The sequence below is a fragment of the Geotrypetes seraphini genome, chromosome 4, assembly GCF_902459505.1.
Source record: "Geotrypetes seraphini chromosome 4, aGeoSer1.1, whole genome shotgun sequence".
Lineage (NCBI taxonomy): Eukaryota > Metazoa > Chordata > Amphibia > Gymnophiona > Dermophiidae > Geotrypetes > Geotrypetes seraphini.
The window spans coordinates 192,419,252-192,432,226 of record NC_047087.1 but is presented as its reverse complement, the minus strand read 5'-3'; the positions used below and the strand labels follow the sequence as shown (position 1 = coordinate 192,432,226).

Below are 12,975 nucleotides of genomic sequence, written 5' to 3'. Positions count from 1 at the left end.
GCCTCCATTGACGAGGCATTAGTTTTTTGGCTTGCTGCAGGGGTTAGCGCTAACCCCCGTAGCGCACCTTGATAAAAGGAGCCCTTAATGTAAAAGTTTTAAAAGGTGCATTAGTGCTCAAAACAGTTGTGTTTCAGCTAATCCCTGCATGGGGACAACTTAGACACTGTAAAATCAGAATAAACATGTAACAAAACTAAAATAAAATCATAATTTAACAAATGGTAAACTAATTTAAAAATGAATACAAATATATACATTAGCTTACAAATCACCAAACATTCAAATTACCAAACATTCAATGGTTATATTGATTAAACTGCAAAATAATTATTCTCCAAATGTAAATGTCAATACACGCACTATAAAATGAATATCACAATGCAAAACCAATCATTGTTTGAATTGCAAAATTGACTATGTTCAAAAAATATCTTTTATGAAAAATATATATCCTTTATAAAAATGTACTGCATATCAATTTAATTGAATAAAATGATATTACATATATATATAATTGTCATCTTACTATTTATTAAACTTATCATTTATTCTATTTTAATTTGAGGTGACTAAGTTGCCTCTGATGCGGGAGTTCATTGAAATATGGCCATATTGAGCCCTAGGGCACCATTTTAATTGTTAATATATTTTATATAGAATATTTGATGAAGGGTGGGTGGGTAGGGTTTTATCATTAATGGTCTATTAGATCTTATGTGCTAGATTTTATAGTGCTATATTGGAATCAATTTATGATATATTTTGTGCACTTGTTTTTGATTGAAAAATGAATAAAGAATTTAAAAAAAAAAAATTGTTACAATAAAAATAAATAAATGGTAGCTTGGTGACTGTCTGCACTGTTTCTGGCTTATTTTCTTTGAGTGTGAAAGGAGCGGTACTCAGACATTCTCTGGGTAATACGCAGTCTGTAGTGGTCAGAGGTTCTTTTTAAATAGTGACCACCATGAGATGTTTCAGGTCGGATATTCGATACCAGAACATATCTAGTTACAGGTACTGAATATCTGGGTCTTGGGCAGCTGCTAGAAGTAACCGTACCGTCGTACCCAGATGGCTCTCTGGTTAACTTTGCATAGACTTTCTTCTGTCCTATGTAAATCAAGTAGCTATCTGGGTTCCACTGCTGAATATCGATGGTACATTACATTACATTACATTAGAGCAGTGGTTCCCAAACCTGTCCTAGGGGACCCCCAGCCAGTCAGGTTTTCAAGATATCCCTAATGAATATGTATGAGAGAGATTTGCATATAATGGAAGTGACAGGTATGCAAATCTCTCTCATGCATATTCATTAGGGATATCTTGAAAACCTGACTGGCTGGGGGTCCCCCAGGACAGGTTTGGGAACCACTGCATTAGAGATTTCTATTCCGCCATTACTTTGCGGTTCAAGGCAAGGGTGGACGGAGATGTGCATAGATGGATCAGAAACTGGTTGGCGGGTAGGAAACAGAGGGTAGGGGTGAAGGGCCACTACTCGGACTGGAAGAGGGTCACGAGTGGTGTTCCGCAGGGCTCGGTGCTCGGGCCACTACTATTTAATATATTCATAAATGATCTAGAAATAGGGACGACGTGTGAGATAATAAAATTTGCAGATGACACCAAACTATTCAGTGGAGCTCGGACTAAAGAGGACTGCGAAGAATTGCAAAGGGACCTGAATAAACTAGGGGAATGGGCGACGAGATGGCAGATGAAGTTCAACGTTGAGAAATGTAAAGTACTGCATGTGGGAAGCAGAAACCTGAGGTACAACTATACGATGGGAGGGATGTTATTGAATGAGAGTACCCAGGAAAGGGACTTAGGGGTAATGGTGGACATGACAATGAAGCCGACGGCACAGTGCGCAGCGGCTGCTAAGAGAGCGAATAGAATGCTAGGTATAATCAAGAAGGGTATTACAACCAGGACGAAAGAAGTTATCCTGCCGTTGTATCGGGCGATGGTGCGCCCGCATCTGGAATACTGCGTCCAATATTGGTCGCCGTACCTTAAGAAGGATATGGCGATACTCGAGAGGGTTCAGAGGAGAGCGACACGTCTGATAAAAGGGATGGAAAACCTTCCATATGCTGAGAGATTGGAGAAACTGGGTCTCTTTTCCCTGGAGAAGAGGAGACTTAGAGGGGATATGATAGAGACTTATAAGATCATGAAGGGCATAGAGAGAGTAGAGAGGGACAGATTCTTCACACTTTCAAAAAATAAAAGAACAAGAGGGCATCTGGAAAAGTTGAAAGGGGACAGATTCAAAACAAATGCTAGGAAGTTCTTCTTTACCCAACGTGTGGTGGACACCTGGAATGCGCTTCCAGAGAATGTAATAGGGCAGAGTACGGTACTGGGATTTAAGAAAGGATTGGACGGTTTCCTGCTGGAAAAGAGGATAGAGGGGTATAAATAGAGGATTTCTGCACAGGTCCTGGACCTGTTGGGCCGCCGCGTGAGCGGACTGCTGGGCATGATGGACCTCAGGTCTGACCCAGCAGAGGCATTGCTTATGTTCTTATGTTCTTATGTTAAGGCAGATTACAAAAGAGATAAAAAAACGGAGGGTTACAATGGAAGAACATTTGTCCTTTCTAGAGAGGTAAAGAGTAGGTTATGCAGTTTCTGTGTGGCGGGAAGAGGGAGGGGAGAAGGACAAGTTTGAAGTTAGGGCTGTTTCAGGAATTTCTTGAAGAATGGAGTTTTTATTTCTTTTCTGAACATCTTGTAGTCTGGTGTCGTTATCAGTACCACAGAATATGTGCTCCAACCCCCCGAACTCTGCCTCCGGACTGCCCTATCATCAGATGGATAGTGCAGAGGCAGTCTGCCTGGATTTTCAGTAGCACTGATTGGATAAGTACAGCTGAAAATACAGGATAGACGCAGTAAGTGGGAGTTATCTGGGTAATACTCCTACTTGGGTAATTCCTTCTGAATATCAGCCCTTCTATATGTGTTTTTGACCTGGAGAAAAGAAGAGATGGGTGTGGTTTGAATGGAGGAGGACTCAAATATTCTATTGGTTTGAAAAGAATTACAAAAGCAAACCATCAAATGGCACTATCAACAAATTTAAAACGATTAATTTTACTGTTTAACCACGAATGCTGCTATCCCACAGCAAAAGGAAGTTATGCACGTATTTCCAGCATTTGTCATGCATACTTATATCAGCACTATGACCGACATCAGTGCTTTTGCCTAAATTATAAGCATGTATTTCCTAAATAAAGGTGCCTTTTTTCCTTTATAGCATATGTAACATGTAGGCACCCTCCAGGTGCCTAAATATAGCTGCACTATACAATTATCCCCCTATTATACAATTATCCTCCTACTGAGCAATTTCTTGAGTTTTCTGAAGCTTCTGTTGAAATGTCAAGATCCACTCATATAGATGCTCTGAATCTTCTTCCTTAATTAGATTTGACACAAATCTGACAGGCAAGGAAGCATTTCTTCTAAATAGCAGCAAGAAAGGTAAATATCCAGATGGAAGGTGAGTCTTGGAGTTATATGTCAGTTCTAATTCTGACAGTTACTTAAACCAACACTTTATCAGCGAGTGTGATGTAGTGGTTAGAGCTACAGTCTCAGCACCCTGAGGTTGTGGGTTCAAACTGCATGCTGCTCCTTGTGACCCTGGGCAAGTCACTTAATCCTCCACTGTCTCAGGTATATTAGACAGATTGTGAACCCACCGGGACAGATAGGGAAAATGCTTTAAGTACCTGTATGTAAACTGCTTTGAGTGTGGTTGTAAAGTTACAAAAAGGCGGGATACAAGTCCACTTCCCTTTCTCCTTTATCAGTTGACAACATTATCAGCATGTCATTCATGTATGGTTCTGTTAAAACCAAAACTTATATCTTCTGCTTCTTTTAAAATGATGTAGATGCTCATTTTCAAAGCACTTAGACACACAAAATGAGCCCCATAGAGTCAATTCTGTAGTTGGCAGAGCACTTTGATGACATGAGATTCAAGGTTATGTCTTAGTCCATGTTGTTGCACTCAGGTACACTATAATAGGCAATCCATATTTGACAAGCATTTTAATTTTAGAACAGATAATCTGATTTTAGTTTGTATAGTCAAGATGAATCATGAGACCATGTCAATGACGACAAGTGGATTTTCATACCTATATATATGAGCTTCCAACATGATGTAAAGGCAATAGACTTGAGTGATTGACATTAAAACATTGCACAAAAGTTTGTTCTCTTGGAAACAACTCCTTAACAATGTCTAAGCCAGTCTCTATGTTCACCTAGCAATAAAATTTCTCAGTTCTTTATTGCAGTCTCAATTCTGATATATTTTGCTTTTGAGTCTCACCTCGGATACTCATAATAACATAAGAACTGCCATACTGTGTCAGACCAAAGGTCCATCAAGTCCAGTATCCAGTTTCCAACCGTGGTCAATCTCACTCACCAATATCTAGCAGGATCAAGTAGATTGATTCCATGCTGCTTACACCCAACGTAAGCCGTGCCTTTCCCCAAATCTATCTTAATAATGGGTTATGGACATTTCCTCCAGGAATCTGCCTAAATCCAGCTATCCTGATTACATTTTCCACATCATCCAGTAACGAATCCTAGAACTTACTCCATCTATAAGACTTTTGGTGTCATGAACTGATTAAGGGCTCCTTTTACTAAGGTGCGCTAGTGTTTTTAGTGCGCGTGCACTAGCCAAAAAATTACCGCCTGCTTAAAAGGAGGCGGTAGCGGCTAGCGCGCACTATTCTGCGTGTTAAGACCCTAACGCACCTTTGTAAAAGGAGCCCTAAATTTTCTATCATCTTGATTTAGGCATACTTTTATAAAGTTTGTTTTGTGTGTGGTAAAGGCCTTTTATAAAACTGTGTGGCAGTAAACACACATATATAAACACGGGCGGTGACAAGATAGCTAAAGTACACAAAACTCAATGGGCTAGATTCACTAAGCCCACCGATCAAGACCCGACCACTTAGCGACCCGGACCCGATTCACTAACCTGCCTCTCGATCCGATTCCGAACCGCGCATGCAAATGAGAGGAGGGACATTCAAAACTAGTGAAGGCAGCGATTCACAACACAAAATTCTCGATCCGACTGGGCTGGCTGATCAACTCGAGAAGCAACTGCTGGGGACCAGTCGCACACCTCTCTGCCGACCCTCCTGCTCCATTGCTGCCCCAATCTCGCTGCCTGTTTAAGGGGCTAGAGCAGTGCCTGTTAGCTCCCTGACAATTTTAAATAGCTCTTCTTACCACCCAGACTGATCTCTGCTGCCTTCCCTGCAGTGCGAGCCCGTGGGTTTAAAGCCAGATGACTGATTACAAATTTTCCAGGCCTATAAGTATGCAGACTCTGTGCATGCACACTACACTGTGTTAAAGAGGTGGGGAGGATAGGGGAATGGTACCACTTTTTTGTGGTTACACATTCAAAGCAGTTTACATACATACAGGTACTTATTTTGAACCTGGAGCAATGGAGGATTAAGTGACTTGCCCAGGGTCACAAGGAACAGCGCTGGGATTCGATCCCACATCCTCAGGGTACAGAGGCAGCAGCTCTACTACTAGGCCACTTTTCACCTCCAAGCATTTATTCAGTCAAAGTTTTGGGGAATTAATATTATAATACTGGAGTGTTTTCAGTAGCATTAATACCAAGCCTTGGGGCTTTCAGTGGCAAATTGTTTGGTCCATCAGATAATATGTATCCACATCATATATGGACATGAAGAACTGGCAGTGAGCTCCCCAGTTACCACATACACTTAAGGAGGGGAAGCACACATGCAACAGAGCTTACAATTGGAATGGCTGCTTTCCTACTTCATTACCCAGCCTGTGCATGCAAACTGCAAAAAAAAAAAACCAACCAGTTGGCACCTTGGGATATGCATCATATCCCAAAATCTGGTATGATGCATATATAAAACTAATTAGAAGGCAACTAGTTCCTGATCAGTACTACTGGAAGTATCTCATGGCTACTGCAGGAAATCTTAAGATAATTTGATGAAATGTTAATATACACTCCAGCAGTGGCATAGTAAGGGTAGGAAGTGCCCCCACATCCTCCTCTCCATACCCTTACTTCTTTCACCCACCCACCCCCGCTCCTTCCCTCCTCCATTCCACACATGCACTCTCCCTCCCCCTCATACCTCTTAATTTTCGCCAGCGTGAGTAGCTTCTGCAAGCATGCTCTTCGCGCCAGTTGAGATTCCCTCCTACGTCACTTCCTGGCCCTGTGACCCAGAAATGATTCAGAGGCTGGTGCAAGCAACAGGCAGAAGTTGTTCACGCTAGCGAAGATAATAAGGAGGTATAGGGTGGGCAGGAGGGATGGCGCAAGGGTGGCATGTTGCAGCAGGGTGGGGCCGGGAGTTGCCAGCGCCCCCACCGACTTGGCGCCCGGCCCCTTATTATGTCACTGCACTCCAGCCCCTTCACATTTAAAACAGTTACTTACTTTAGTGACTGTGCTTTAAAATCAAACTTGGCTCTGGCAGGTCTCATCTACACACAGGAAACACAAAGAGAAACAAAGGTTAAAATGACAGAACATTTCTAGACACTTGAGCTAAAATGTATTGTCGCTACCAAAACAAATGTGCTATGTATTAACTGAAAGTGTGTACTACAGTGAAAACAAATTGAATACCAAGGCAAAAAAATAAAACACATTAAAGGAATGGATAAAATTAAAATATCTAGTTTCAGATCTCACAAGTTCAAATTAAGAGTCTCCAAAGCAGAGGGCCAGGGTTGAGGGATCATCTCAGAAATGGAAGAAGGTGCAAGTGGGCCTCTTCCTTACTTGGAACACACTGTATTGTATGGGCTGCCTGGCAGAATGTATGTCACTGCTCACAGCCCTAATTTCCAGGTCAGGCATTCAAAGGAAGATAGAAATTATGGACTTTCCATTGGAGTACATAGGTTGAGCTTTCTCATAGGACCCTACCCTACACTATCCATACAATGACACCTATAATCTCATAGAAGACATACACTATGGGGTAATTGTATTATACTTTTTCTGCATGTTAAACCTGTTTTTATATATAGAAAAAGGCTTTTTTAAAAACTGTACAAATGCATATGCACATAAAAAGTACATAAACCCAATCTCAATCCCAATCCCAACCATGGCCCTCCAAGCCATCTGCTTCTCCACATGTGCAACCGTTCTAACCTTATACCTATTCCTATTCTTCAGTCCTCCTCTCTCCCTTTCTCATCTGCCCTGTGGAATGCTCATTCTGCCTCCAACAAACTGCCCTACATTCATGACTTCTATCTTCCAGTCCCACTCCCTCCACCTGCTTGCTCTAACTGAAACATGTATTTGTCCTGAGGACTCCATGGCAGCTGCTGCCTTCTCCCATGGTGGCTACCACTTCTCCCATACACCATGACCTACTGGTCGAGGTGGAGATGTTGGGCTTCTTCTCTCTCCTTCCTGCAGATTCCAACTTCTTCCCCCTCTATCCCACAGCCTGTCCTCATTTGAAGTCCACTCCATCTGCCTATTTACTCCTCTACCTCGTCAGATAGAAGTTATTTATTGTCCCCCCCAACAAGTACCCTTCCTCCTTTCTCACTGAATTTGGCTCCTGGCTTTCGAGCTTCCTGGATTCATCTTTTCCCTCCCTCATTCTTGGGTATTTTAACTTTCACCCTGACATTTCCACTGACATGTATGCTTCTAAGTTTCTTGCCTTAACCTCCTCATTTGACCTCCAGCGGTGCTCCACTACTCCCAACTCACCAGGATGGCCACCGCCTTGATCTTGTCTTTCTCTAACTGCTCTCTCTCTAACTTCGCTATCCTCACTTGGATTCCACAAATCTGTCCTCTCCTGGTTTGCCTCCTACTTCTCTCATCACACCTTTAGTGTATGTATTGGTGGGTCCTCTTCTGCTGCTACCCCACTAGCAGTTGACATTACTCAGGGTTCTGTCTTAGGACCTCTTCTTTTCTCTCTCTACACATCTTCCCTCGGAGCCCTGATCTCCTCCCATGGCTTCCAGTTATCATCTATATGCTGATGACTCCCAGATCTACCTCACCACACCCAAAATTTCACCTAAAGTCCAAGAAAAAGTCTCTGCTTGTTTGGCTGACATTGGTGCCTGGATGCCTGCCATCATCTGAAACTAAACATGTCCAAGACTGAGCTGCTCTTCTTTCTTCCTATACCCTCTGCTCTTCTTCCTCTGTTTTCTGTAAATACTGTAATTGTTCCAGTCTCCTTTGCTCACAACCTTGGAGTCATCTTCGATTCTGACTTCTCATTTTCTATGCACATCCAACAAACTGCTAAGGCCTGTTGCTTCTATCCCTACATCACCACCAAAATGTGTCCTTTCCTCTCTGAGCACACTACCCAGATCCTTGTCCACACTCTTGTAACCTCACGCTTAGATTACTGCAATCAACTTCTAACTGGTCTCCTGCAGTGACACTTTTCCCCCTTGCAATCTCTGCAAAACTCTGCTGCACGACTCAATCTTCTACCAACCTCGTTACACTCATGTCACCCCTCTCCTTAAATCACTTCACTGGCTCCCTATCTACCTTCACATACAGTTCAAGCTCCTATTGTTGATCTACAACTGTGCTCATTCTGCTGCCCCTCAATATCTCTCCTCTCTCTCCTTATACACCTCCCAGAGAACGCCATGCCTCAGATAAGCTGCGCTTAACAGTACCCTTCTCCTCCACTGCCAATTCCAGATTTTGTTCCTTTCATCTAGCTGCCCCCTATGCCTGGAATAAATTATCTCAATTTGTCTGCCAAGCCCCATCCCTTACCTTGTTTAAAAGAAGACTGAAACCCCACATTTTTTATTTAGCCTTCAATCCATAACCCTACTCCCCACTGCCTACCAACCTAGCCAGCAAATTGTCGGTTCCCCTTAACTGTATCCATGACATCTGTCTGCCTTGTCTGTTTAGATTGTAAGCTCTTTCGAGCAGGGACTGTCTTCTTTGTGACTCTGTACAGCACTGCGTACATTTGGTAGCACTATAGAAATAATTAATAGTAGTATAAAAAAAAAATCTTCCTACTGGCACAGTGGTTAAAGCTACAGCCTCAGCACCCTGAGATGTGGGTTGAAACCCACGCTGCACCTTATGACCCTAGGCAAGTCACTTAATACCCCCACTGTCCCAGGTACATTAGATAGATTGTAAGTCCGCTGGGACAAACAGGGAAAAAATGCTGGAATACTTAAATAAATTCATGTAAACCATTCTGTCCTTTCCTGGTTTGCCTCCTACTTCTCTCATCACACCTTTAGTGTATGTGTTGGTGGGTCCTCTTCTGCTGCTACCCCACTAGCAGTTGGCATACCCCAGGTTCTGTCTTAGGACTTCTTCTTTTCTCTCTCTACACCTCTTCCCTCGGAGCCCTTATCTCCTCCCATGGAGGACAGTATAGAACAGTATAGAAAATTGATTGAATGAATAAATAAATAAATAAATATCTGCGCGCAGGCATTTCTGGGGCATAGTGTGGGCAAAGAAGATGCAGAGTTGCCATGTGTGTGTTTATTTTACATGGGTACAAGCATAGGGTACTTGCATTATTTATGTCTTTTTTTTTGGACCAGTTGTATATTTGAGCACTGGCATATGTGCACTATGGGTGTGGTTCCTGGAGATTATTTATAAAGCTGCATAGGGGCCTATGATGCTTTTATAAAAACGTATGCCTTTTTGAACTTCTCACCTAGGCAGGATCAATGTGAGAAGTACACCATACTGAAGAGATTCTTAAGGTTAAGTTTATTGTGAAGAAAAAATTAACATGACCATGCGTTTCTGTGATGGGGTATATGTCCCATCACGTGAGAGAGTGCCACCCCGAGGGAAGGCTACATCAGAGTTGACCTCTCCCCAGAGTACCCTGGGGTTAAACAGGGAATAGCTGGATTCAACTAGTTCCTAATGGGGTGGTTCTAGTCATAGTGGAAGACTAGCTGGGTGGTGTTAGGAACCAGCTACCCCTATTGCTCCGGAGTATTCTGTTGCTCAATAGTAAAGACTTGAATAACTAATTTGCATCCTAATTTGCATAAAAATCAAGTGGCAGAGAAAAGTGGTGATTTGTAAAGAACAGAGACTCCTAGAACCTGAAACTGGACTCCTGATAGGGAGAGGAGTTCTGGCTTGGACCCCTCAATCCTTGGGGGGACATTTTGAGAGGTCAAGAGGGACCTCACTCTGAACTGACAAGAGGGGTTCATGGACTCCCAGCAGAAAGGAGCATAGAAAGGGCAACCCTTGAGAGGAAGAATGTGGGCCTAGTGTCTAACCCTCAGTAAGCCCAAACCCCTCTCCGAGCATAAGAGCTCCAGTGACCGGACACGCGGCCTATTCCCTGATAGGTGGTGAACGGACACTCGGCCTACGCCTCGGTAGGCGGTGGGTGGACATTCGGCCTAGCCCTTTGGATAGGCGGTGCCAGGATCGTGACAAGTTGTGGCAGCGGTGGGATTTAGCACCCCACACCAGTGGAGCGGAGGCATCCGGAGTGGAGCGGGCCCACAAACTAAAACCCCAAGGCTGAGACTCACCAGTACATCAGGTAAAGGGTACCTGGGCTCATTGGTGAAGGATAGGGTAGGTTTTAGTGCAGCTGACCAGGGCAGTAGGGCAACTCCGGAGTTGTGAGGAATCGCACTTGGGTTTTCCTTGTTTGTTTCTTTCCACAGGACCATAGCATCGAAAGGTGGATATTGGAATAGCTGACTGCCCAGCAGCAACAACCACTATTACAACTGGTGGAAATACAAACCCAAGAGCTCAAGAACTTGGCAGCCGCACTACAACAAAGAGAGGTACCAAGGAGCTTCGAAGGGGGACTCACCAATGCTGAGGTTGGGGCCAAAGGGGGGCGAGTGGTAGAACGGGCTAGCCCTCACAAAGTTGGGACCTGATGATGATCTGGAGGCTTTTCTTCTGACTTTTGAGTGGGTGGCACAGTGGCAGGTTGGCCCCCTAGAACAGTGGGCTATACGCCTTGCTCCATTTTTGTCCAGGAAAGCTCAAGCCGCTTATAGGGCGTTGGACAGTACAAAAGCCCTAGACTATGCAGCGGTGAAGGCAACCATACAGGACAGACTAGGCCTCACGAACTACCGAAGGAAGTTTAGAGGCTAGATCTTTCAGAAAGGGGAAAGGCCAAGAGCAGTGGCTCAACGCCTGGGTGACCTTGCATACAAGTGGTTGGAGCCAGAAAAACAAACAGGACCAGAAGTAACGCAGGCAATAATCCTGGAACAGTTCCTGAATATCCTTCCCCCATTAGTAAAGATCTGGGTGACCAGGATGGGACCAGGGTCACTGGAAGGAGCAGTACTCTGGGCGGAACGCTATCTAGAAGCTGAGGAGGGTTGGAGGGAAAAGAAGGAGGAACCTTTAGCCAGGAGACCCCCACCAAACCAGGCAGAAGGAAAGAGCAAGCCCAAAACATTAGTGGGTAAAGAAGAAGGCTCTGGGGTAGGGAGAATGAACCCTAAGCCTTGGGAACCCAGTAGGCTAAAGTCAGAAGGCCCAGACACCAATCCTAGGCCTGGAGGGCAAATTCCCTATAGAGTTTCCCTTTACAAATCCACTGGCTGAATATTTGTGGTTAACCCACTAATCAGTTAAGCTATATCTATATATTACATCATATGTTACTTAGATTTATTATATATATTGTGCTCTACATATTTGCTTTATAAAACTTACTATGTATCTCATGCCTTGCATATCACATGGGTACCTCATTCTAAATTTTGAACCTTGTACTATTTGTAAAACTCAATCTATTAGACATACCTTATATTATATATGTATCCAACAGCGTACAGCGCATTTTAAGCACCGAAGTTTGTACATTTTCAGTGCTATGTGACAATCAGACAAATATAGAAAACGATTCTATATGCTACATCTTATGAACTCAAGAAGGAAACTCTGGCACAATGCAGATTTTACGAGTGTTATCAATAAATTTGAGAGAGTGAGATCAATCCATTCCTTTCATGGTATGCGCAAAACTATTACACACAAAAAAAGAAATGTTAAGATAAACCTCACAGTCACACTAAATATTTTAATAGGTCACATGGAGGGCCTGCTTATTAGTGGTTATAGAAATCACTAGTTAAAGTGGGAGAAAAAAGCCTCAAAAGCATTCACTGCAGTAGTTTACATATAGTAAGATATAGATGCCAAGTTGTTATCATAGGCAACCCACCTCCCCACATTTGACTTAACGTTTCAAATTTATTTATTTATTTAACACATTTATATACCACCTGAAATCTAGGTGGTTTCCAATGTCAAAAACAATCATAAAATTCCATAAAAAGCAACCAACCCAGCCAACAGTTCCATATAATCAACAAACACAGACAACATACATTATCCTCATGTCTATAAAATACATGAACAACATCCTTTACAATTTGTGTGTATATGGCGGTCACATATACAAAGCGTCAAGTGAATTATTTCTACATCTTACATGTAGGCCTCAAGAAACAGTTGAGTCTTTAATAATTTCTTGATGTTACCACATTCTATGCACAATGTCACATGTTCAGGTAGATTGTTCCACAGATGTACACCAGCGATACAGAACATTTTCATTTTTGAAGTCACATATCGCACTCCCATTTCCTTTACTACTGTTAACTTCATCCCCCTCTCTGATCTCAGTGTTCTTCTGGGTTTATATATCTCCCACAATGCACCAAAACATGTCGGGGCCAAACCATGTGTGCATGCCAGCCACTTATCTGAGCTCATTTGAAGATATTCTCCGGTTTCATAAAGTCCTGATGATGCTCAGATGACGCCCCAGCTTAAATATTTATCCAAAAATAAGGGGTTTTTGCCTATAAGAATTTGGCAGCAATATCGTACTATAT

At 42.9% G+C, this 12,975-nt stretch overlaps 1 protein-coding gene across 22 annotated transcripts in view; it reads right to left on the bottom strand.

Annotated features, from left to right (window-relative positions):
• SORBS1 (sorbin and SH3 domain containing 1) overlaps nucleotides 1-12,975 on the bottom strand; it is a 510,557-nt gene that overhangs the window by 90,541 nt on the left and 407,041 nt on the right. For all 22 annotated transcript variants that reach the window (XM_033940055.1, XM_033940058.1, XM_033940056.1 and 19 more), the window contains one exon: nucleotides 6,512-6,558. In XM_033940055.1, coding sequence (XP_033795946.1) covers nucleotides 6,512-6,558 — 47 coding nt within the window. The remainder of the gene's footprint in view (nucleotides 1-6,511; nucleotides 6,559-12,975) is intronic.